Source organism: Rhincodon typus, chromosome 10 (assembly GCF_021869965.1).
Source record: "Rhincodon typus isolate 14 chromosome 10, sRhiTyp1.1, whole genome shotgun sequence".
Lineage (NCBI taxonomy): Eukaryota > Metazoa > Chordata > Chondrichthyes > Orectolobiformes > Rhincodontidae > Rhincodon > Rhincodon typus.
Genome location: NC_063341.1, coordinates 22,218,921 through 22,244,297, shown reverse-complemented (window position 1 = coordinate 22,244,297; position 25,377 = coordinate 22,218,921). Strand labels below are relative to the sequence as shown.

Sequence of the window (25,377 nt, the reverse complement as noted above, 5' to 3'; positions counted from 1 at the left end):
GCTGGCAGGGAAAATCTAATAAAAACTCAAATTCTAAGGTTATGGAGTAGATATGTAGCTCAGGTTGTGGGTGTTGTGGTTGGTTGGCTCGCTGAGCTGGTTCGTTGTTCCACAGACGTTTCATTCCCTGCTGGGTAACATCATCAATGCAGCCTCCGATGAAGTGCTGTTGTGTTTTCCCGCCTGGTTTTTAAACTCTGGAGTCCGCTAAGCTGGATTACCTCACTTCCGGTTTTCCTTCGTAGTAGAGTGTATATGGGGTCAAGTTCTATGTGTTTGTTGATGGCTTTCTTCGTGGAGTACCAGGCTTCTAGGAATTCCCGTGCCTGTCTCTGCTTTGCTTGTACCAGGATCTTGGTGTTGTCCCAGTCAAATTGGTGGTTCTCCTTATCCATGCCAAGTCCTAAATGCCACTCAGCAGTAACCACCAAAACACCAGCCTCCCATGCATCCACACCTCCTTTAAAAGAATGCTGTGCACCCAAACCAGCACTGACCCTAAGGAGCTGCCCTACTCAGTCAAGGATTTTTCCAGAAGATGGGGCTACAATTTTCCAACAGGGACCCGAAGGTCCTTGTTGAAGGGGTGGTGCAAAGGAGAATTCACACATCAGTCCCTGACAGCCTGGTCACCAAGGTCATTGACATCTCCACAGAACAGAAGAACGGCAGCAGTACCATAAGGTCAATGACATTCTCTGCTGCACCTGCACGAGTGCCACACTATTCTCTCTGCACTCATTCTATCTCTGCTACCCCACCCACCTCCCATCAAGGCTAATGTTCTGCGACTCTAACTATTTCCTGCAACATCTTCTGTTCTTCTACACCACTAACCCAGCATGCCCTCTGTGCTGCCTACCTCACAACCTTACCACCATCCTCACCAGCACTAACAGCTGTACCATCACTTGCATCTCACTCAATTCCTCCCTTTCTCTTATTACAGAAGAGAGTTTGTAAAAGGGTGGAAAGGGCACATACGGTTGTAATACCCCTTACAAGAGAATCCTGGCCCTTGCAGAGGACTGGGACTGTTCCTGCATTGACATAGGTCATGAATTTTTCCATTGCAACTCCCACCTTTACCCTGCTTTCAGTGTCATCCACTGCACATGACTTCTAAGCATTAGCTGCAACTCCTTCTCTCTCTTTTGTCTCGTAGGTACTGCCAGCATATCCAACATCTCCACCGTAAAGCAGCTGGCTCCCCCAACCTTACCTCTGAGAACAAAGTTTGGAGGCCTCAGAGAAAGCGTCGTCTAGGCTTGTACTCCCAACCAGCTCAGATACTGACATCTCAGTGGGATCATCAGGCTTAGAAAGTGCAGGACCATAAGCTGGTGAGCACCTCACCTGCAACAGTTCTGCATCTGATCGAGGAAGAAGTCACTGGCACTTGGAAGAAGCAGAGGGTAGCAAGGGCGCAGAATGTGCTCTGGGTGGGGGAGTTCAATATCCACCACCAGGAGTGGCTCAGCAGCACCACTACTGATCAAGCTGGCCAAGTCCTAAAGGACATTGTTGCTAGACTAGGATTGCACCTGGTGGTGACAGAACCAACAAGAGGGAAAAACATACCTGATCTCATCTTCACCAATCTGCCTGCCACAGATGCATCTGTCTGTGACAATATGGTAAGAGTGACCACTGTATTGTCCTTGCCTTCACAATGAGGATACGTTACACTGTGCTAAATGAGACAGACTTCACAATTGAGCATTCATAATGGGCCTCACCAGGCGTCTTATGCAATTCTGCCATAGCTCAGATCTCTATAAGATTCTGCCCAGAGTACTTATGAGAGAACGATAGGTACAGTTAGAGGAGTTCAAAATTGACTCCTTTACAGTGTACCTAGAGGAGTGGAAGTTATCTCTGTGAGGGAAGCTGCCATGAAAATCGAGGATTGTGAGTTAACTCGTAGACTGCTGAATTACAGCAGGCGTGGGTCAGGTTGCCTGCATCTCATGGAAAAGAGGAAGAGGAAACACAGAAGAGAATGGATTTTAAGGGAAAAGATGATGGACAGAACAGGAAAGCCAATACCCAACTTTTAAAAGAAAGGGTCTGGAAGTCAAAGACCCATGGCTAACATGTTACATCAAAGGGAGAACTTAATAGATTTAACTCTGGGAAATTTACAGGATATGCTTCCAAGTAAAAAGCAGCAATCAAGTTATGTACGCATCTGTCGGATTCATTCTTTTCAGTTCTGAATGGTGAGAAAGCTACAGATGGAGAGTCCAGTGGAGTTCCAAACTCTGGAAAAAAAGGAGAGAAATGTCCTAATAAAATCTAATGGGAAAACATAAGACGGAAGATGCAATGCATCAGCTATCTGTGTATGTCTGTGGAGAAAAAAAATCTGTACATTTATTCTCTTCTGCTTCCACATAACTTTGCTGGAAAAAAAAAACTTTAGTTCCTGAAAGGTGGAAGGTATATCACAAAAGTGTAATTAGAATTTTACAGATTTTACAATGAACTGCAATATCCTTCTAGAAATTGATACAAAGGGGGCTTTCAAGCCATCTGACTTCTCTTGTGAATTCAATTGTGGTTAGAACCAGACTGCAGTTATCTCAAAAAGGATTAAAGATTTTTGAAATTTAACAATCATTTCAATAGGGTTGAACAGAAACTCATTGACAGTGGATTCCCTGAAAGTATGACTAGTTCTTTCCTACTTCACCAAATCTGGGAAAATGGGAACCATTCAAGTTAATGGCGAAGATCATTAATTTTTAAAAAAAACTACTTAAGCTAAAAGATATTAGATGGGAATATGTTCCAACCCTGGGCTAAACCAATATCTGATTTGGATTAAACCAATAACTGATCTGGGTACATGACATAACAGTTTAGGATAGCAACCATAGTGAATTTTGAACTGTGTAAATATCTGGATTGGAACAGATATTTTATATAGAGACCTCAGGAGAACTTGTGAAGAGAATTCCATCTGTTGTTCTCATTTAAACGTCCCCTGAGAGTTGGACTTTCTCGCTGACACAGGGAATTACAAAGGATGGTGTTCAGAAAACCAGGCAGTTTTCATGTCTTGTGCCAGTAGAACCACTAAAGAAAAGATACCTTCACTCAACCCTGAAAATGCTCTATCTACTGAGTCCAAAGGAAAAATCTTGAGTATTTGACTTGGGAAGCCATCTCAGCTACTGAACACAACTTTTCAATTTCACCCGCAGTCCAGACAACTAACACTTCAACTGCAAACTATGAGCCTGCAACAATATCTTAATGGAAGGAATTGAATTTCATAAGGTAGTTTTACACTCATCTTCATTTCATCCTTGCATGTATTTAGTTAGCAATTTAGTGAATCAGTGGTCCAGTGGTAGAACTATCGCCTAACCAGCCTTGAGCAACTGTCTGCGTGGAGTTTGCAAATCTCCCTGTTTGCGTGCGTTTCCTCTGGGTGCTCTGGTTTCCTCCCACAGTCCAAACATGTCCAGGTCAGGTGACCTGGCCATGTTAAATTGCCCATAGTGTACAGGGATGTGCAGGCTAGGTGGATTAGGCATGGGGGATGCAGGATAACACAGACAGTGTAAGTCTGGGTGGGATACTCTTCAGAGGGTCTGTGTGGACTTAATAAGTAGGTATTCTATGATTCTAATTCTTTTACTTGCAAAAGTATTTTGTATTCAACTAATCTTTACCTTGTTTAAGATCAATACCTTCCTTTTCTTTAAAGTCACTCACAAACTAAAAGGGGGCTATACATACACACATACAGACACTCAAACTTTTAGCTCATTGACCATTTTGAGGCAATGCCTTAAATGTTGTCATAACAGAGCACTGTCCATTAATCAACAATGAACATAAGTTAAGAAACCAGAAGTTCCAATATTGAGTTTAAAAATAGGGCTTAATCCATCTAAACACTAACGAGAATTAGGAATTTAAGTACTTGTAAAGAATATCAAAAGTTAGAGAAGGAAAGGGAAACCCATTAAATTATAGCCTGAAGAAAGGTGGTCAAAAATGAAGTGAGTGAATACCAAAATATAAGGTAAGAGATTTCCAGTTCTGCCAATCATTAAATGAGCAACCCAAAAATCAGTATCCCTATTAGAAATATTTATGTATCAATGTATACGTTAACTTACTTTAAGCAATTTATAATATTATTGTTAAAAGCAAGATTGAAGAATTGTCATAAAGAAACAAGAGTTTGTGTTGAGGAAGATATATATAATGGGACACGTTTGGAATTGTTACTAATACTACACTGCAGCATTCTCCTTCAATTCAGATGCTTTCAAGAACAATTAAAAAGTTGGATAATGTTGATTCATACAATCTTTTTATCTTGATGAAAGTTTCAAAAGTGACAAAACAATTTAAAAAAAGAGTAAGAAAGGAGGGAAAGTAAAACTGTTTTCATGAAGAATAAACCATTGTGTTGGAGGTATTATTGTACAATGGTAAAGCTGAAGCAAACATCATTGCATTCAAAACTCAATCATAAAATTCAATTACCTTGAAACTGTAAATCATCTGCAGCTGCCATTTACTTGATTGATAGACCAATGAAATGGTCAACCAGAAGATTTGTCTGAAAAACAAAAGTAGTTCCAACAACAGATGACATCATGCTCAGACCACTCTAAAACCTATCTGTAACTCAAACTATGGGGGATATTTTGTGCTATAACATGTCCAAATTAGTATGCATTAAAATCCAAAAGAAACATCACAAATTTTAAGTTAATTCAAAAATTGTTAGATAAATTGGCAGAAGTAAACAAATGTGGTTAGATTTTAACATACAATATCACTCCCATACGGTGTACAAGATAAAATTAATTTAGCTTACAGGAGGTCTCATTGATATCCTGATAACAAATGAGATTAAGCACTCTTGTTCAGTAGTTAAGTATGGAACACAATAATACGGATAATTTTCAACTCTGGTTCCCGAATACAATCTAGACTCAACTACACTGATCAAAAAGTCACTGGTTCTAACCTTGGGTGATATTACATTAACCAATCTCTGTTTGACAGCAGACTGATGCTATGATTCTTTTCAGCACCCCTAGTTTGGGGAAAGGTAAATGTTCCCTCTGATTCTGAAACCAGAAGAGACTAGCAGAATCTATATATTCTAAGCTGAATGCATTTTCCTAGACTTTTGGAAACATTACTCTGGCTGCTGCTACGACAATGACAGAATGACTATAGAACATGAAATCTTGGCCTAAATTTTTAATGGAAAAAAAGATATTAAATTAGACTTCCAATATACTAAAACCAATTCATTACAATTGGTTAAGATTTATGGGAAATCCATGATATAACTGATATCTGCCTACTTTTAGTGTTGTTACTCTGCTTATACCTGGCAAATTACTGGTAGTCCTCCATAGAGAAGCTATTCCGTTATGATGTGCAATCATGGATGCCAAGGAAGCTTGATTTGAAGTTTAAGATGTTAAACTACTTAAGGCAAGGATGATAAATGAACAATACTGCAATGAACAAAAGCAAAGGGTTTTTTGACAAGTTAGCTCCTCATCGGGTCAATTGATTTCAAATTATCAGCTCCACTGGGCTGACCTGATGGTGAATGTACCTTTGAACAAACTGATGGCCCTATCCCTGGGGAGTTACAAATCGCCAGCTGTGCGTAGAAAGCTTCCTATCCGGATGCATCACAGCTTGGTGTGGCAACTGCTCTGCCCAACACCACAAGAAATTAGAAAGTTGCGAACACAGCCCAGTTTACCACGAAAATCAGCCTTCCTGCCATTAACTCCGTGTACACTTCCTGCTGCCTTGGGAAAGCAGTCAACCCCTCTCGCCGGTTATACTCTCCTCCAGCATCTTCCATCAGGCAGAAGATACAAAAGCTTGAAAACACGTACTAACAGATTTAAGAAGAGCTTCTTCTCTGTTGTTATCTTATGTACTGGAGTTGATCTTTCTCTGCAGGTGTAACACTATATTCTGCATTCCGTTCTATTACCCTAATGTACTTATGTAAGGTATGATTTGTCTGGTTATCACACAAAACATACTTTTCAATGCATCTCGGTACGTGACAATAATAAATCAAAATAAAACAATCAGGGCGCTGTTGATGGGAGATCCGGATTTTGAGAGAATAAAAACAGAAAATGCTGAAGAGATTCGGCAGTTCTAGCAGACAGAAACAGAGTTAACGTTTCGAATTTGATAGGACTCTTTCACAGATACGACCAGACTTGCGGAGTTAGACTTTTTTTAAAAAAAAATCAGATTTCCTGGCAGCACAGCATTTTACTTGCATTGGATTTCAAGACAGCGGTTACTATGGTGATAATTTACTCTCGTTCCTCCATTTATAATCATGGGAATAGTAAAATTCCACTGTGTTGACATGGAGAAGGTAGACACAGACCTCTCCCTCTCCCGCCCCCGCCCAGTATTTACATCAGCCGTTTAAATCCGGATCTAGGATGATGGGCCTAGTCCGGATCGGATTCGGAGCCACAGCCACCCTTCTTAAAGGCACTGTCAGTCCCCGCAGACTTTAATAAACTAACTGATTAAAAACTCCGCAACCCTCTCCATCATTCTCTGTTGATTCAGTTCATTTTTATTTTTGTTTTTGATTTGATCAACGGAAGCTGAAGACTCGTCTATACACGTACATATAGTTGTCCTCGAGTCTATCCAGTTTTACTCACTTATCAGTTGTGCTTGGAATTCCACTCAATACATTGCCTTTATTTTTGTTTTCTCTGAATCGGATGATTTTCAGTTTCCCCGTTTCTGATATCTTGGGATTCCCTACCCACGGACGTTTCCGCCCAATGAGAGCTCCCACGGAAATGATGTGTTTCGAGGGTCTCACATACAGTGGAGGAGACGGCGGCGCAAGCGCGGCAAGAGGAGGAGCCTCGCGCAGCCGTAACAAGAGGAAAGAGAGCAGAAGGCGGTGGCGCAAGCGCGACAAGAGGAGGAGCCCCGCGCAGCCGTAACAAGAGGAAAGAGAGCAGAAGGATGCGGCAGCGGCGGCGGCGCATGCGCGGCAAGATGAGGAGCCTCGCGCAGCCGTAACAAGAGGAAAGAGAGCAGAAGGCGGCGGCGCAAGCGCGGCAAGAGGAGGAGCCCCGCGCAGCCGTAACAAGAGGAAAGAGAGCAGAAGGATGTGGCAGCGGCGGCGGCGCAAGCGCGGTAAGAGGAGGAGCCTCGCGCAGTCGTAGCAAGAGGAAAGAGAGCAGAAGGCGGTGGCAGCGCATGCGCAGCAAGTGGGAGGTGGAGTGCCGCGCAGGCGCAGCAAGAGAAAAGAGAGCAGCAGCAGTTTTTCTGCGGTCATGGGGAATCTAGCTGTGCGTTTGCGGAAAGTGGCTGCCTACTTGGAGACATTGGTCTTCGTGCTCTTGGCTTGTTTTCCTGTGTCCGTCGGCAAAATCTTGGCCTACCTTTTTCCCGAGACGATGAAGAAGTTCATGCTGAAAATCGGATTGAAAACCACCATGACACAAAACCCAAAGTTTAAGTATGAAGACTGGGGGCCAACATTCTTCAGCTTTCGCACTGCCAAAGTCGTAATTCATCACCTACTCATGAATAGTGGCGATGAAGCTTTCAAAGGTTATCCCGCTCCCAATACACGGGTCATCGATTTGGAGAATAAAGAACATAAACTATTCGATTTTGCGAAAGGTATCTACACTATTAATTAGCATTAGGGCAACAATAAGAATTATATTGACAGCAGTAACATTTTCTGGGATTTTTGGACTTCCACCAATGCACTCAACCTATTCCGTGTAATCTGTGGTTTAAAAATGTAACTGAATTTCTTGATGGTAAAGGTCAAAATCTGAAAACCTATTCAGATATAGTTGGGATACTTTCTTTAACGAGCTTCTTTTTAAAATTAAGTCAAACCAATTTCGCTTTACACAAAGAACACAAGAACTAGGAGCAGGAGTAGGCCGTCTGGCCCTTCGAGCCTGCTCCGCCATTCAATAAGATCATGGCTGATCCTTTCGTGGGCTCCGATCCACTTACCCGCGTTCTCACCGTATCCCTTAATTCCTTTATTGTTCAAAAAAAACTACCTTTTTTTTAAAAGCGTTTACTGAAGTAGCGTCAACTACTTCACTGGGCAAGGAATTCCATAGATTAACAACCCTCTGGGTGAAGAAATTCCTTCTCAGTTCAGTCCTAAATCTGCTCCCTCTAGTCTTGAGGCTATGCCCTCTTGTCCTAGTTTCACCTGCCAGTGGAAACATCCTCTCTACTTCTATCTTATCTATTCCCTTCATAATTTTATATGTTTCTATAAGATCCCCCCTCAATCTTCTGAATTCCAATGAATATAATCCCAATCTACTCAGTCTCTCCTCATAAGCCAACCCCCTCAACTCCGGAATCAACCTAGTGAACCTCCTTTGCACCCCCTCCAGTGCCAGTACATCCTTTCTCAAGTAAGGAGACCAAAACTGCACACAGTACTCCAGGTGTGGCCTCACCAGCACCTTGTACAGCTGCAACATAACCTCTATGCTTTTAATCTCAATCCATTTGCCTTCCTAATTACTTGTTGTACCTGCAAACCTACCTTCCGTGATTCATGCACAAGGACACCCAGGTCCCTCTGCATAGCAGCATGCTGCAACTTTTTACCATTCAAGTAATAATCCTTTTTACTATTACTCCTACCAAAATGTATGACTTCACATTTATTTACATTGTATTCCATCTGCCAGACCTTTGCCCACTCACTCAATGTATCTATGTTCCTCTGCAAAGTTTCACAGTCCTCTGCACACTTTGCTTTGCCACTCATCTTAGTGTCATCTGCAAACTTTGACACCCTACACGTGGTCCCCAGCTCCAAGTTATCTATATAAATTGTAAATAATTGCGGTCCCAACACCGATCCCTGAGGCACACCACTAGTCACTGACTGCCAGCTAGAATAGCACTCATTTATCCTCACTCATTGCTTCCTGTTAGTCAACCAATCCTCTATCCATGCTAATACTTTACCCTTAATGCCATGCATCCTTATCTTATGCAGTAGCCTCTTGTGCGGCACCTTGTCAAAGGCCTTTTGGAAGTCTAGGTACACCACATCCACTGGGTCCCCATTGTCCACCTCGCTCGTAATGTCTTCATAGAATTCCAAAAGATTTGTCAAGCATGACCTGCCCTTCGTGAACCCATGCTGCATCTGCCCAACGGGACAATTTCTATCAAAATGCCTTGCTATTTCTTCCTTGTTAATAGACTGGAGCATCTTCCCCACTACAGAGGTTAAGATAACTGGTCTATAATTCCCCATCTTTTGTCTACTTCCCTTTTTAAACAGTGGCGTCATATTTGCTGTTTTCCAATCTGCTGGGACTGCCCCAGAGTCCAGCGAATTTTGGAAAATTACCGCCAGTGCACCTGCTATTTCTCCCGCCATCTCTTTTAGTACCCTGGGATGCATTCCATCAGGGCCAGGAGACTTATCAATCCTTTATGTGGACTGTACGTAATTTATGTGTGTTCGTCCCACCTTGTGCAACAAGGTACAACCGTTCCTTCTGAAGAATTTACTTCTTGTGCAGAGTCTACATACAGCCCACATCGATGTAAATGTCGAATTTCTAAGATCAAAATTTGTAATCAAGTAGCAAGGCTGAACTTTTACGTGAGTAACTTTTTTTGGAGAATTTGAACGTGCTCTATATCTTCATCTTGCTCTGTCAGAGTTGCCAGGTTGCAGATTATTACCGCCAACCTCAAAAGTAGCGCAAATGGATCCAAAAGTATTTCTATTTATAAATAAATAACATCTTTTTTTTTAATTTCTGTGTCCTCAATTCGTGAGGATTTCCAAATTCTTGGAAAACAAATGTCATAGATATATTTTCAGGTATACAATTTCATTCTTTTAAAGCATAGAAAATAATATTATGTTAAAATTCATAAAAGTCACCCACCTCTTCATCTTCAGAACCAAATAAAGAGTCCCATACTGATGTTATCTTTCAAAAATAATCAGTAACTTTTTCAGGAGGCTTGATTTGAGCACATCCTAGACGAGATGACCTTTTTCCCCCACAGAATCCTTTTTGTCAGAAACGTCAAACTTTCCTGAGCATTGTTTTCAAGCCACCTTCACTCATCTGCCCTCTATACTGAACAGGAGCAACTACTCCTTCTGGGAGATAGTTCTCGTTTTTCAAGGACCGCAACTTCCCCTCCACAGTGGTCGAAAACGCCTCGACCGCGTCTCTCGCATTTCCCGCAACTCATCCCTCACATCCCCTACCCACAATAACAACCAAAACAGAATCCCCCTCGTCCTCACGTACCACCCCACCAACCTCCGGATCCAACGCATCATCCTCCCACACTTCTGCCATCTGCAATCTGACCCCACTACCAAAGACATTTTTCCCTCCCCACCCTTGTCTGCTTTCCGGAGGGACCACTCTCTCCGTGACTCCCTTGTCCGCTCCATACTCCCCACCACCCCCGACACTTTTCCCTGCAACCGCAGCAAGTGCTACACCTGCCCCTACGCCTCCCCTCTCACCCCCGTCCCAGGTCCCAAGAAGACCTTCCACATCAAACAGGTGTTCACCTGCACATCTGCTAATGTGGTATACTATATCTGCTGTTCCCATTGTGGCCGCCTCTACATCGGGGAAACCAAGCAGAGGCTTGGAGACTGCTTTGTGGAACACCTACGCTCGGTTCGCAGCAAACAACTACACCTCCCAGTCACGAACCATTTCAACTCCCCCTACCACTCCTTGGACGACATGTCCATCCTGGGCCTCCTGCAGTGCCACAACGATGCCACCCGAAGGTTGCAGGAACAGCATCTCATATTTCGCTTGGGAACCCTGCAGCCCAATGGTATCAATGTGGACTTCACAAGCTTTAAAATCTCCCCTCCCCTGACCGCATCCCAAAACCAGCCCAGCTCGTCCCCATCTCCCTAACCATTCCTCCCACCTCAACTCCACCCCCATCTCCTGCCCACTAGCCTCATCCCGCCTCCTTGACCTGTCCGTCCTCCCTGGACTGACCTATCCCCTCCCTAACTCCCCACCTACATCACCTTTACTGGCTCCAACCCCGCCTCTTTGACCTGTCTGTCTCCTCTCCACCTATCTTCTCCTTCTTTATCCATCTTCTATCCGCCTCCCCCTCTCTCCCTATTTATTTCAGAATCCCCTTCCCCTCCCCCATTTCTGAAGAAGGGTCTATTTAGCACACCTCAACAATTTTTCTGTCACTTAACTTACAACATGCTAACGGACCACTATAGTGTTATTGTCAGAAGTCACACAACACCAGATTATAGTCTAACACGTTTATTTGAAATTGCAAGCTTTCAGAGCACTGCTCCTTCATCAGGTGAAGGAGCAGTTTATATTCTTGCTGAGTTGAACTTTAACTCTTTCCATTTTATGTATCAAACACTCAGATTTTATTTTCTCGCTCTCTCTTAGACAACAGACCACTGATCTTGAATTTTGGAAGCTGCTCCTGACCCCCATTTCTTTTCAAGTTTGCTGAGTTCAAGCAGCTTGTTGAAGATTTTACATCTGTAGCTGATTTCCTTGTTGTCTACATTCAGGAGGCTCATGCCACAGGTATAAAAAAAATCTTTTGAGTTTGCAAATCCTTATCAAATTTTTATCTTTCATGTATACCAAAGGCTAGGTGGTAAATGATTACAGTCCATATATTCCATAATGCCCCAGGTTCCAGTCCCAGACTGCTGGCTAGCTCATCCCAACTGAAGTTGGTTTATGCAAGTCAGTCTCCTATGGAGACAAAGCCTGGAGAATGCTCCTACTAACTAATAACTATTGAACCAATTGGAAAATGTAAATGTTAGATGAGTGTAAGATTAGCTGTGATTCCTTTTGAGTGAATACTGCACACGAGGTGAAAACCAGGAGAAAAAATATAAAACAAAACCCGGTGTTCCCTGAACCACTGATTCCTTTGCTTTATAGAGTCATACAGCATGGAAACAGACCCTTTGGTCCAACCAGTCCATGCCACCCACAATCCCAAAGTAAACTAGTCCCACCTGCCTCTGCTTGGCCCATATCCCTCCAAACATTTCTTATTCATGTACTTCTCCAAATGTATCTTGCTGCTACCAATTGTTATGGTTTCCAGCGGAATGTACTTGGGCCCTTTACCTAGGCTTTTTTTAAAATCAGATTAAATGTAATCTGTTCGGGTCCGGTGACCCTTCCTCGGCACTGATGGTGGCTGTGAAAATGTCAGTTTATATGCACATAAACTGACGTTTTCCCGGCCACCATCAGTTCGGAGCAAGAGTCACCAGACCTGAAACGTAAACTCTAATTTTTTTCTTCACAGATGCTGCCAGACCTGCTGAGCTTTTCCAGCAACTTCGTTTTTGTTCCGGATTTACAGCGTCCGCAGTTCTTTTTTTTTTTTAAAATGTAATCTGTTATGCTTTCTTCTTCACATAAATAGAGTTTGGTGTTTTTGTTTTCTGTCAAGTTTGACTAGTTCTACTCATTCCCAACTTGAGAAGTGGCAGTTTTCTATATCATCTATAGCCAAATGACAGGTATAATGTGATCTTTTCAACTTTTGCTCAAGTTTCTATTTTTTTTTACAGATGGCTGGGCTTTCAAAAACAATGTGGATATCAAACAACATCAGACGTTAAGTGAGCGATTGGATGCAGCAAGGCTATTGCTAAATGAGAAGGCACAATGTCCAGTGGTAGTGGACACTATGGATAATGCGACTAGTGCCAAATATGCAGCTATGCCAGAAAGACTGTATGTGGTGCTCAATGGCAAAATCATTTACAAGGTATCTAGTATTTTGACATTCATGATGAAGTCAATGTCTATTTAAACATTTCACCTTGTTTTTCTATTTTGAGTTGATATTATCTTTCTACTTAAGCCCTGGAGCACAGAATAATGCATTTGACTTTCAGCCCTCTGCTTTTTCTGAAGAGGTCCATCCCTACTGGGTTACAATTCTATATATGAGAGTGCTTCTCTAATAGTTTAGTTTCAAGCTGCTTAATGTAATTACTGTACAACTGTACTCTGGCCTTACTATGCTTTCAGTCTCTGTTCCTCAATCATACTATTTCTTTTTAAAAGATTGAAAGTAATACTATACTGAATTATTTTTATTGTCTACCTAACTCCCATGACCTAAAAACAAACAGCTTGGGACCTGGCTTGTTCTTTCCATCTATTACTTGAATCAAATAAAATATATTCAGACAAATCTGAGTTAGATTACTATAATATGTAGTAATTGAAACAAAGTAAATAAATTAACAGAACAAATAGATGTTCACGTGTATGATATTCTGACCATTACAAAGACATGTTACAAGGAGATCAAAGCTGGGAATTAAATATTCTGGGGAGTGAGACAGGTAGGAAGGAAAGAATGATGGGGTAGACTTTTTTAAATATGGAATTGAATAAGCATGATGGCAAGAAATGTTCTTGGAAAGGAGGTTAGAGAATCTATATGGGTGGAAGTGAAACCTCAAAAGGGGAAGATTGGGCATAGTCTATAAGCCTCTAAGAGTAGCTCTACTGTAGGACAGAAAATTAATCAGAAAGTAATGAAGAAGTGTGGAAAAGGCCGCACATTAATCATAGGTGACTTTTCATGTGGATTGTGAAAATCGAATTGGCAGGGGTAGTTGTAAGGAAGAATACACTATGAATTCAGCAGAGTTTCTCAAAGCAACAATGCTGTGGATCCAACCAGAGATCAGGTTATTTTGGATCTGTTAATGTATAATGAAGCAACTTTAATAAGTGACTTCAGAATAAAAGATCCCTTCGGAAACAGTGACCGTAACATGATAAATTATATGAAAAGGAAGAGAGAAGCCAAAGTAAACATAGGCTCCTTAGAAAATGAAGCTGGGTAAATAATAATGGGGAATAAAAAATGGCAAAGAAGTTGAGTAGATACTTTGCATCGGTCTTCATAATGGAGGATACTAATTTCATTCAAAAAGACTAAATCAAGGGGCAAAAATGGGGAGGAAATTATCAGTAGAGAAAAAGTACTAGGGAACCTAAGGGTGCTAAATGCCCATTATGTCCCTTGGACCTGATGGATTACATCCTAGAATACTAGGGGAATAGCAACAGATTACTTAACCTACTTTTATTACTGTACAGTGTCCTACTCACCATTTGCCTCCGCACGTATTTTTGTCATCCACTGACCTGACATGAAAACATTCATTTTCCTCATCCAAGCTATTCATAAACACTATAAAGCTACAGTGTTATTGAACGCATTAGTAATAATCTTCTAAGAATTCTTAGATTCTAGAAAAGTCCTAGAGGTTTGGAAAGTCGGGGGGTAAGTGGTGAGGAGGAGAAAGTAGAGGAATAAAGGCAGGTTAAGTGAGTGGACAAAAACTTGGCAGATGGATTATAATGTGGAGAAAATGTGAAGTTATGCACTTTGGAAAGAGAGAAGTGAGTATTATTTAAAGGGAGAAAGCTGCAGTACAGAGAGAGATGGGGTTCCTCATGCACGAATCACAAAAAGCGAAACATGTATGTTTACTGAGCAACAAGGCAGGCAAATGGAATGTTGGCCTTTATTTCAAAGGGAATGGAGTTTAAAAAAGAGAAGTCTTGCTCAAACTATACAAAGTATTAGTCAGTTAATACCTAGTATACTGTGAATAGTTTTGATTCACTTAACTAAGGAAAAATATACTGGTATTGGAAGTAATCCAGAGATGGTTCACTAGGTTGATCCCAGGTATGGAATGATTTTCTTATATCAATTAGGATGGCCCTATCCTAATTGGAGTTTAGAAGAATGAGAGGTGACCTAAGATTCTTAGGAGCCTTTACTGGTTAAGTGTGGTGAGGTTGTTTTCCCCTTGTAGGAGTCTAGGACTAGAGGGCACAATCTCAAAGTAAGGACTTGTCCATTCTAGGACTGCTGAGAAATTTCTTCTCTTGAGAGTTGTGAATATGTGGAATTCTTTACCACTAAGAACTGTTGAAATTTGGTTATTAAGAATATTCAAAGTTGAGATAGACACTTTTTTTTTTAATTAGTAAGGGAATCCGGGGTTATGAGGACAGGAAATTGAAGTTGAGCATTATCAGATCAATAATGATCTAATTGAATTGTGGAACAGACTTGATGGGCCAGATGTCCTACTTCTGTACCTGTGTTAATTGTCTTAATTAAAAAGCAGCAATCAAGTTATCTAACCAATCAGGAGATGTACAGAAGGTCAGAGATGCACAGAAGGTCAGAGATGCTCATGAGCCTGGTGGTTTTGAGCTATGCAGATAAAAGTTGTTGGAATAATTTAAAGATGACTTGGGTAAATTTATAAATAAATTTGTGGGTTTAATTTTCTGAATTATTGAAGCATTTGAATGTTGTGCTAGAAATGATTCTGAAGGGATATATGTTTGGTGTAGGGTAGAAATTTCTTTGATACCCGAAGAGAAAATTGGAAAGTGGTGCAGATTTGAATATTTCATTAAAAATTGATGGTAATAAGAATCAAATAGAAAGAAACAGTGGTTAAAAAGAAAATCAGCTCAACAGCCACATCATGGATTGAGACACAGTGCAGATTTTATGGTAAAATTTTGCATAACGGTTGGCAGTTGACCTTCAGTCCAAGTTCCATAATATCAGTTCAAACTAAAATTTAAATAAAACATAAATCCATGGATGACAAAAAGGGCTGGTCATTAAAGCCTCTTTGAAGAACTAGCTCATTTACAAAATGCATCAAAACAATTGTTGTGGTCAGTGGTATTCCTAAACTCAGCTGTGTCCACTCAAATGTTTCTCATTCTCATTATGGATAATACCTAGTGGTATTATTGCTAGACTATTAGTAGAGACCCAAATTCAAATCCTGTCATGTCAGATGGTGGAATCTGAATTCAATAAAAATCTGGGATTAAAAGTCTAATGCCCACCATGAAGGGTGCCATCAGAAAAAGGGTCTAGGCGCGAAACGTCAGCCTCTCTGCTCCTATGATGCTGCTTGACCTGCTGTGTTCATCCAGCCCTGCACCTTGTTGTCTCGGATTCTCCAGCATCTGCAGTTCCTACTATCTCTGGGTGACTTCTGTCCTTTTTTTTAGAGAAGAAAATCTGCCATCCTTACCTGATCTGGTCTACAAATGAGTCCAGACCCACAGCCATATGGTTGACTCTGAACTGCTCTCTGGGTAATTAGGAATGGCAATAAATACTGATACAGTATTTAATACAGTAATAAATAGTGACACCCTCATCCTATGAGTGAAAAACTTGTAATGGGACTGATTAATGTCATGTCATGTCATGTCATATTGCTGTTCCTAAAGGCAAGTACTTGGCTCACTTTCTGGTGATGATTCATCCTGATCCATTTTCTTTGTTCTCCCCTTGTTTGTCAGTGGTGGTTTACGAATGCCTTCCATTCCTGGCAGGGTAAGGAAGCAGGTCCCGAATCTGACTCTGGCAGAATGGCATTTAAACCCCTGCTGTTATTGTTGTTGTATTCTGAAACATATGCTAGCCATCAAGCTAACCTGCCCAAACATAACGACTAACTGAATTTATTGATAATTTATATCAGTAGTTGTGTTTTGATCATTTTTTAATTTAGAAATTTATTATGAAAGGTAACACACAAACTTAAAGGAACAAGAAAAAATACTGTATTTTATTTAGTGTTTTATACTCCTGACTGAATGGAGCAGAATAATCGCAATCGTACAATTTCATGAATGAAAAAGCTAGAATAAGGACAGATATTTGTTCTGGAGAAAGGGAGTAGAGTTTGTCAAATCTGTTGGGTCACAAGTGAAGTTAATGTATCATCGGGCTTTGGCAGAGAGTGAAGAAGTATGTTAATTGATCCATCTAACTAATTGTTTTCATTTTTGTTTTTCAGGGTGCAAGGGGTCCTTGGGGATATAGACCTGAAGAAGTGCGATTACTTTTACAAAATGTAAATTAAAATACTGGTGGAATCACTACCGGCAGGAAGCCTTGAGATAGCGTTCATTGGCACTCTCGGGTGCAAATGAATGATATAATACAAGCAAATCAAATAAGGTTTCTTCCATATTTATAGTGATTTTCTTGGTTTTAAATTGGTTACTGGGATCTGATGATATGACTATGGAAGAAAAGTTATTTGGTGTGTGAGGTATTGTATCATGATTCTCTTAATTAAGTTACTCACAAGTGCTCTGTTTACTATCCCATGTTTCCATTCATTCATTCATTCATAAAACCATGTTTTTGTAATACGCTTACAAGATAAACTAAATCAAACATTCCTTCCTAGGCTGCCAGCCTATTACTGTTTCTTTACACCTTTCAATTCTTATCGGCCCCATGCTACAAGCAGTGGTTAGACCTGTTTCTGTATCAAAGGCTACCCATAAATAAGTGTTAGTACTGTAACCTACTTAGAACAATACCATCCCCAATATTGTCTCAATAATTCAGTTGAAACTATGAAAAGATTATAATATTAATTAGCCCTCAATAACAGTCTCTCGGGACCTGAATACACTGCAGGAAATAAAACAGTTTCCTCCACCAGCGTGGCCCTACAGTCTACTGCTTTTTATCTCTTTGAAATTTCCTTATATACTATCTATTTCTAACTTTTATTTAGGACTACCATCTTGTACTAACGTACGGATTTATACATTTTAAATACATATTAAACAGGACTGCTACCCCCTTTAAGGAACTTAGAAACAAAATAGCACTTCCGTGAAACTACTTGAGTGAATGTGTAGGAACTGTCAAAAACTGGCAATAGTAGGTGAAATCTCATGACCCAGCTGCGGGAGATCAGTTTAATATCCTCTATACTTTTATTTAGTACATGTATAATTTTTCACTTAATTAGATCATATAGATCTAATATTTCTACCAACATCACTAACTTTAAAGACATACACCTCTTAATTATTGCAAGCTTGGACAAGACAGACATTCTAATCCCATCAAGAGTAACAGCCAGCATTTAACGAGTGCTTAAACTATTTTTTGCTTCTTCAGGACAGATGTCACCCAAATTTGTGTACAATAGATACAACTACGTGACACCATAGTGCTAAAATTTTAATGTATGTAAAACTGTACTTTGGATTCCATCGCTGCCTTAAACTGCGCCACTGCAGATGCTCAGAGGCTATTTTAGCCACTCGCTGGTCTGGGTCACTATTGGACATGACCCCAAAGGTGTATGCTTATTTTATGCTTTCGTATATATGAAAATTGTAATGCATCATTATCATTTTAAATCATTGTAATAGCATTTGAAAGTTAGGACAGTACATTCCACCTTTTTTTTTAGGAGGGAGTGCCGGTGGCAGCAGGGTGTAAGAAAAAATCATGATACCTCACCAGTGTATACTTTAAAACATTCATCATTGACTGTGTTTTTAAAAAAAACTTGACAAAAACAAACACAACCTTATTCCGAAATGAACAAGGTTCATGGATTCCTGCAAATTCCAGTCATAAAATATTGTCCCTTGATCTTGTTTTCCTATATAGATGGAAGGTTAGAGTGGGCTTTTAAGATTTACAAGTGGCATTCTATCTATAATCCTTCCCGTTCTCTTCTATTTTCTCTTCAGGCTAATCAAAATGCCTTTTTTTTTGTGGAAGCACATGTAGCAATCACTTAGAAACATGGTAGCATTCTTACACTGAAATCATTTCACAAATTTACAAATTAATCAGAAGATTTGAAAATAAACATTGGTTCTGTCTACTTGATCTGTTTACAGAATCATGTATTATATCCAAAAGGGATGTGTGTTTCATATACTATGTTCAGGAAGATACAATTGTGTATGAATTAATAATCTCACTTTTAATGTTACATCATTAGTGTGCAATGATTTCTGTGCACTATCTTCAATGAGTACCTAATGCAATTATTTTAAGAGCCGTGAACTTCTACATACAATGTGATTTCTTAACTCATTCAGTTCAGAATTCATTCTTCTAATTGCAATATTTCTGTTATTTGAGCTACTTAAATCAACATTTTCAATAAAGCAGTAATTATAGTAAACAAATTAGACATTAGACATTAGGCAAGTACTGAAAAAAGGGTCATTAAGAATCAAAATTCGAGAATACTTATGTTTTCTTTCGTTATGAAAACAGCATAGCAAACAGCTTCACAAAATTAACTAATTTGATCAACCCTGTACAATGCAAAAAGCAAAATTACAGTTGGTTAATATTACAAAAAAAAATCATATTTACTTGTCATCAGGAGTTAAATCAGATCAAACAGATTGGGAAAGTTAGATATTTAGTAGCGTGCCATTGCTCAGTCAGGACTGAGTAGTTATCACCTTTGCTTTCTTTATTATAAGAGGTTTTACTTTTTAGTGGCTAAAATATCATCCATCGTTCCTTTGAAAATATTAGCTCCTTGACCAGCATTTAGTAATTGTGGTGCAACCAATTTCACTGAACTAATCCTTATAGCTGGAAAAAACAAGTATTTATAGAATATTGACAATGTTTAAAATCCAAAGCAGCAAAGTAAATGAATTCTAGTTAAGTATTGATACTCTGCTTTTCAACTTCCCAGCGTGAAAATCGTGTAAACTTAATATTTGTCATTTTATGCTTTATTTGTCAAGACCTAAAGCATATAGTTTCTCACTGTAGGTACAATGATTTTAGCTACATTGTTTATGAAGCTTACAGTCAAAACCCAGAGAAAGCTGTGGACTGATGTTTTGAAATGTAGCTAAGAGCATGTAACTCAGTAAGATGAAGTTTTACAATCTGTACTATTAAATAATTACAATCCAAGTGTTTTTGAATGTGTTTTTATTGCATTAAGTGGAAGAACACTATTTACCTCTAAGGGAGTGGAATATTTGTTACAGTTAATGCTCCACATTGGTTTTAATATCCAAGTTATAACTAGAACATAGCACAGCACAGCACAGTACAGTACAGACTCTTCGGCCCACGATGTTGTGCTGACCTATTATCCTACTCAAAGATCAAAGCTAACCTGCATACCCTTCATTTTACTATCATGCATGTTCCTATCCAAGAGTCGCTTAAATGTCCCTAATGTATCTGACTCTACTACCACCGCTAGCAGTGCATTCCATGCACCCACCACACTCTGTGTAAAGAAACTATTGACATGCCTTCATTCTAAAGATTTAAATATTGGTTCAAACCTCTGGATGGCCAATAAATAAGGGCCATGGAATGGCAAAATGATGAGAGAGTGGAGAGTAATAAAGTACAATGCACATACTGATGGTGGATCCAGAAGTGACTTACGTCAGAGAATGATCATTTATCAGATAAAGATCCTTCAATAGTGTAACAGGAAGATCTTGCACTAGTTCTCATGGTTCATTCAAATGTTAATCAAGAGTACTTTCAGGAATTACCAATGAAGACTGCAGAGTATTACAAAACCAAAATAATTTATTCACAAGAATAACAATCCAGTAATTATGGTTTATAACAAATATACTGTAGATGGATGTACGCTAGTTAAATTTTCTCAACATCAGTGTTCCATAAAGTCCTGTTAGCAAGAGTTGTGCAGTGTAGACTCAGGCATCTTCCTCTGTACCTTCCACTGTAACCTTGTGTACTGACACAAAGTGATCAAAACCAGACTTTATGACAAATCGTAGATGTGTAGCTCTAGTTCCATCCTGCTATATAGAGAATATAATTTATTAATTCATATTCCTTTTTTTTGTAAAGGTTAGTGCATGCCCAATTCCAAATACAATTTTCAAGAAGTATATCATCATATAATGTGATTTCTTATCTGATTCACAGGATTTGGACATTACTGGCTAGACTGCCTTTGAGGGGAGGCTGTGGCATAGTGGTAACATCACTGGACTCCTAAACCAGGCTTAATGTACTGGGGATATGGGTTTGAAACTCACCTTGTCAGACGTGAAATTTAAATTCAATAAAAAGCTAGCCTAATGGTGACCATGGAACCACTGTCAATTGTCGACAGCCATCTGGTTCTTTAATGGCCCTTAGAGATGACAATCTGCTGCCCTTATCTGGTCTGGTCCACAAGTGACTTTGGATCCATAGTAATATGTGGATATTACTTAAATGCCCTCTGGGCAATTAGGAATAGGCAAAAAATACTGGCCCAGTCAATGATGTTCACATCTCAAGAATGAATTTAAAAATAAACATGTATTGTCCACATCTACTTGCCCTTAAAGTACGACAGCTGTCTTGAATCACTGCAGTCCATGGGGTTAGGTAGACACACCGGAAGGGAGTACTAAGATTTTGAAATCCACGATAGTGAAGGAATGGCAATATTAGTTCCAAGTCAGGATAGTTATAGTTTGAAGGAGAATTTGCAGGTGGTGGTGCTCCCACATGTTTGCTCTCCTTGGCATAAGTGCTCGAAGTTGCAGGTTTGGAAGGTGCTGTAAAAAGAGCCTTGGTGAGTAGCTGCAGTGCACCTTACAGAAGGCACACGCTGCTAACACTCTGCATCAGTGAGAGAAGGAGTGTATAAATAAGTTGGTGGATAGGATGCCAAACAGGCTGGATATTTTGTCCTGGAAAGAAATTCTTGAGAGTTATTCGAGCTGCACACATCTAGGCAAGTGGAGTATTCCATCACATGCCTGATTTGTGCCTCATAGATCGTGCACAGGTTTTGGGGAGTTAGGGGTCAGTTACTTTTCGTATTCTCAGCATCTGACTTCCTTTTGTACTCACAGTTTAAAGCGACTAGTCCAGTTCAGTTTCTGGTCAATGGCAACTACACAATGTTGGGAGCTGGGGATTTATTTTATTTATTCATTCGTAGGACATAGGTGTTGCTGGCTGGCCATCATTCATTACCCATCCCTGGTTGTGTTTGAGAAGGTGATGGTGAGCTGCCTTCGTGCTTCCAATTACCATGGATTCCAGTTTTGCTAGGGCTCCTTGATGCCACACGGTCAAATGCAGTCTTGATGTCACGGGCTGTCACTCTCATCTCACCTCTAGAATTCTGCTCTTTTGACCATGTTTGAACCAAGGCTGTAATGAGATCAAGAGCTGAGTGGCCCTGGCAGAACCCAAACTGGGCATCACTGAGCAGGTTATTGCTTAGCAGGTGCTGCTTGATAGCACTGTTGATGACACCTTCCACCACTTTACTAATGATCGAGAATAGATTGATGGGCTGGAAAATGACCAGGTCAGAATTATCCTACTTTTTATGTACAGGACATGTCTGGGCAATTTTCCAAATAGTTGGGGAAATGCCGGTGTTGTAGCTGAAGCGGAACAGCTTAGCTATGGTACGGCAAGTTCTGGATTCTTCAATACTATTGCCAAAATGTTTTCTGGGCCCAGAACCTTTGCAGTATCCAGTGTCTTCAAACATTTCTTTGGCTGAAGGCTGGCATCTGTGATGCTGGGACCACTGGAGGAGGCCACGATGGATCATCCACTCAATATTTCTGGTTGAAGATTACTGCGAATGCTTCTACCTTATTGTTTGTACCTATGTGCTCAACTCTGCCATCATTGAGGAGGGAATGTTTCTGCAGACTCCTCCTCCGATGAGTTGTTTAATTGTCCACTCATGATTGGATGTTGCAGGACTGTAGAGCTTAGATCTCATCAGTTGATTGTGGGATAGTTTTGCTGTCTACAACTTGCTGCTTATGTCATTTGGTAGTCCTATTTAGTAGTTTCACCAAGTTGACAACTTATTTTTAGGTATGGCTGGTGCTGCTCCTGCACTCTCCATTGAACCAGAGTTGATCCCCTGTCTTGATGGTAATAACTGAATGGGGGTATGCTGGGTCATGAGGTTGCAGATTGTGTTGGAGTATGATTCTGCTGCTGTGAAGCCCATAGTGCCTTATGAATAGCCAAATTTGAGTTGCTAGGTCTGTTCAAAGTCTATCCCATTTTGGCATTGTGATAATGCCGCATAACATGATGATGGGTATTCTCAATGTGAAGCCAAAGTAATGCCACTGAATGTCAAGGGACGATGGTTAGATTATTTCCAGTTGGAGAAAGTCATTGCCTGATATTTGAGTGGCATTAATGTTAGCAATACAGCAAGAAACAGACCATTCGGTCAACCCAGTCCATGCTGGTATTTATAATTCATTAAAGTCTCTACCCTTTTTTGACCCTTGAATTGTTTTTATGTTATTTTACTTACCAAAATAGGTCACAGTGCACCTTGCATTCCCAAAATAATGAATATTATTTTGAACCAGTTAGTTAAAGTTAATAATGTGTATGTGTACATTATTTAAATTGTCCTCATTTTCCAACACGGGAAAGTGATTGTCCTTCGCTCAGAAGCTTGCTGCAACAGCACCATAGGGATCAAAAACTGCAGTAGAAATGGGGAAATCAAACCACTATAACACTACTCACTACTACTTTGGGGAGGAACTGACCTATAATGATTTCATACCTAATATGTTACCTCAGCTTTTTGTAGAATTTACTTACTGTAAATTCCTTTACTTGAAGCTGTTCCTCGGACCGCTCAAGTTCTGGTAAAAAGACAGCACAACAGGATGAAAACCATCAAAAGAAATGGAACAGAGGTAACTATTTTCAACAACAATCTTGGCAATATCATCAAAATATTTGTTGAATACACTTACCATTGTTACTCAATGATTCAAAATCTACAGGATCTCTTGCTATACTTCTCTCAATACCAAGGTTACGCACTGGAAAGGCACACCAAGAAGAAACTTATTACTTCTGGAAGATTTATAATTATTTTGAGTAGATGGTGTCTTGCTTTATTCTCATGAATTTAGCAAGATAGTTCAATGTTTACTCATGCATTTACACTGAAATATATCTAGAAATATACTCCTCTCTCAAAACTGAATATGTATTTGCAAAGCCAAATGCATAAAAGTTTGGTAAAGATCATGAATAATTAAGAACTATTGTTCATTGCACTTTATTCTTTGATCCATATAGAATGAGGTAAAATAGCTTGTTTATCATAGTAAATCATTTGTCTATTCAAATATAGTAATTAAAAAGCAGCAAAAATCTTACCATTGTAACAGTGAATTTTCATTGAGCTAATTTTTATAAGATTAGCAAAACTTAGGATAAATTCTTGTGGGAACATTCCTGTTGTAATCCAGAATGTTTCTGTATTACTGTAAGCAGAAGTACAGTATGAGACTTGGTATTTTCGTTTATCGAATTTTCAACTTTTTTTCTTATCTGTGTCTCATTAATATCATAGATAGTCAGTTCTTGTGGAAGTGACTGTTCTTCATGCCTGAGCCTAGATGGAAATGACTTGCATTTATATAGAACCTTGAATGTGGTAAAACATCCCAAGCATTAAATAGTAAGAGGAAAGGAAATCAGTCAAAGTTTCTGGGCTATAATCTGGCAATTCTTTGAATAAAATTTGCTACATTTTTCATTTGGGTGCAATCTCCATTTAATCAGAGTGGGAGGGGAGACACTTGCATTTGAAGAGCAGGGGTGTTATACCTAGTTATCTTGTCCAATACTTATCATTCACAAAAGCAGATAATCCGTGGTTATTTCTGTCTGTGGGACCTTGCAGTGTGTACAATTAGCTGGTGTAAATGCTGTATTACAACTGTAACTACACTTCAATGGACTTAATTAGCTGGAAAACACTTTGAGGTATCTGGTGGTTGTGAAAAGTGCTGAAGAAAGGTCCCGACCCGAAACGTCAACTTTCCTGCTCCTATGATGCTCCCTGACCTTTTGTGTCCCTCCAGCTCCATACTGTTATCATATAACTAAAAGGTCTTTTTATCACGAGACTATATTGCAACCTCTACCAAAGCAGGGGTGTTCGCTTTTGACCGTGAAAGAAGTCTCACTAATAGATCTAACTACCCTTCTGCCGAGAATTCCATCTCTATCACCCTACACTGGTTCTGCAAAGAATTGAGGTATTTTACCGCATAATCCGGGCATGGAGCTGAAGTGATAGCATCAGACATAATTAAAATAAAAAGTTCACGAACAGCCAACTTTGATAGGATTTCTCGCAGGGCAATGGGTACTTTGAAATTCTCAAAGTGTAGGACACGCCTCAGGCGCTATATCAATACAACGTGTTGTTATCCAGGGTGACGATCCTGTTCGCCAACCGCAAGGACAGGCTGAAGATCCTCACCCGTCGAGGATGTTCTCCGGCGGGTGTTTCTCATCTCCAGACGCCGCCAACACAACCTGCGTCCCCGCCACCTTCAAACCGAAATCCCGCTTCATGTCAACCTCCCCCGCCGTTACTACAGCAACCCACCACTTCCGGTCCTTTACATAACCTCTCCC

General features: G+C 40.0%; 3 protein-coding genes across 8 annotated transcripts in view; 1 reads left to right on the top strand and 2 right to left on the bottom strand.

The window, feature by feature from the left end:
* Positions 1 to 7,178, bottom strand: part of yipf1 (Yip1 domain family, member 1) — a 45,917-nt gene extending 38,739 nt beyond the window's left edge. For 3 of the 4 annotated variants that reach the window (XM_048601630.1, XM_048601629.1, XM_020528875.2), the window contains exons 1-2: positions 6,702 to 7,178; positions 4,510 to 4,585 (exon numbers count right to left, since the gene is read on the bottom strand). In XM_048601630.1, coding sequence (XP_048457587.1) covers positions 4,510 to 4,540 — 31 coding nt within the window. In that variant the 5' untranslated portion in view covers positions 4,541 to 4,585; positions 6,702 to 7,178. The remainder of the gene's footprint in view (positions 1 to 4,509; positions 4,586 to 6,701) is intronic. The other variant, XM_020528873.2, reaches the window with a different exon arrangement.
* Positions 7,070 to 19,860, top strand: dio1 (iodothyronine deiodinase 1). The gene is made up of 4 exons (XM_020528877.2): positions 7,070 to 7,683; positions 11,484 to 11,627; positions 12,641 to 12,840; positions 16,949 to 19,860. Exons 1-4 carry the CDS (start codon positions 7,332 to 7,334, stop codon positions 17,012 to 17,014), a joined length of 762 nt encoding a protein of 253 aa, XP_020384466.1. The 5' UTR covers positions 7,070 to 7,331; the 3' UTR covers positions 17,015 to 19,860.
* A 621-nt stretch (positions 19,861 to 20,481) lies between these two features.
* On the bottom strand, positions 20,482 to 25,377 carry hspb11 (heat shock protein, alpha-crystallin-related, b11). 3 transcript variants are annotated; one of them, XM_048601632.1, is made up of 5 exons: positions 25,220 to 25,377; positions 24,106 to 24,212; positions 23,694 to 23,762; positions 23,536 to 23,579; positions 20,482 to 20,735 (listed from the first exon to the last, which is right to left on the bottom strand). In XM_048601632.1, exons 1-5 carry the CDS (start codon positions 25,312 to 25,314, stop codon positions 20,631 to 20,633), a joined length of 420 nt encoding a protein of 139 aa, XP_048457589.1. In that variant the 5' UTR covers positions 25,315 to 25,377; the 3' UTR covers positions 20,482 to 20,630. The 3 variants fall into 3 exon arrangements, with proteins under 3 accessions (XP_048457589.1, XP_048457588.1, XP_048457590.1); XM_048601631.1 differs by having other exon boundaries at positions 20,482 to 20,738; positions 25,220 to 25,373; XM_048601633.1 differs by having other exon boundaries at positions 20,482 to 20,738; positions 25,002 to 25,351.

Bases quoted from the DNA above. Each gene is read 5' to 3' on its own strand.
- hspb11 (XM_048601631.1), bottom strand. From the start codon at position 25,314: ATGAAGCGGGATTTCGGTTTGAAGGTGGCGGGGACGCAGGTTGTGTTG. The intron at 24,213-25,219 runs GTGAGGATCTTC...TTCTGCTTACAG, and splicing joins CCGGAGAACATCCTCGACGG to TAATACAGAAACATTCTGGA. The intron at 23,763-24,105 runs GTAAGATTTTTG...GTGCCTTTCCAG, and splicing joins GAAAATTCACTGTTACAATG to TGCGTAACCTTGGTATTGAG.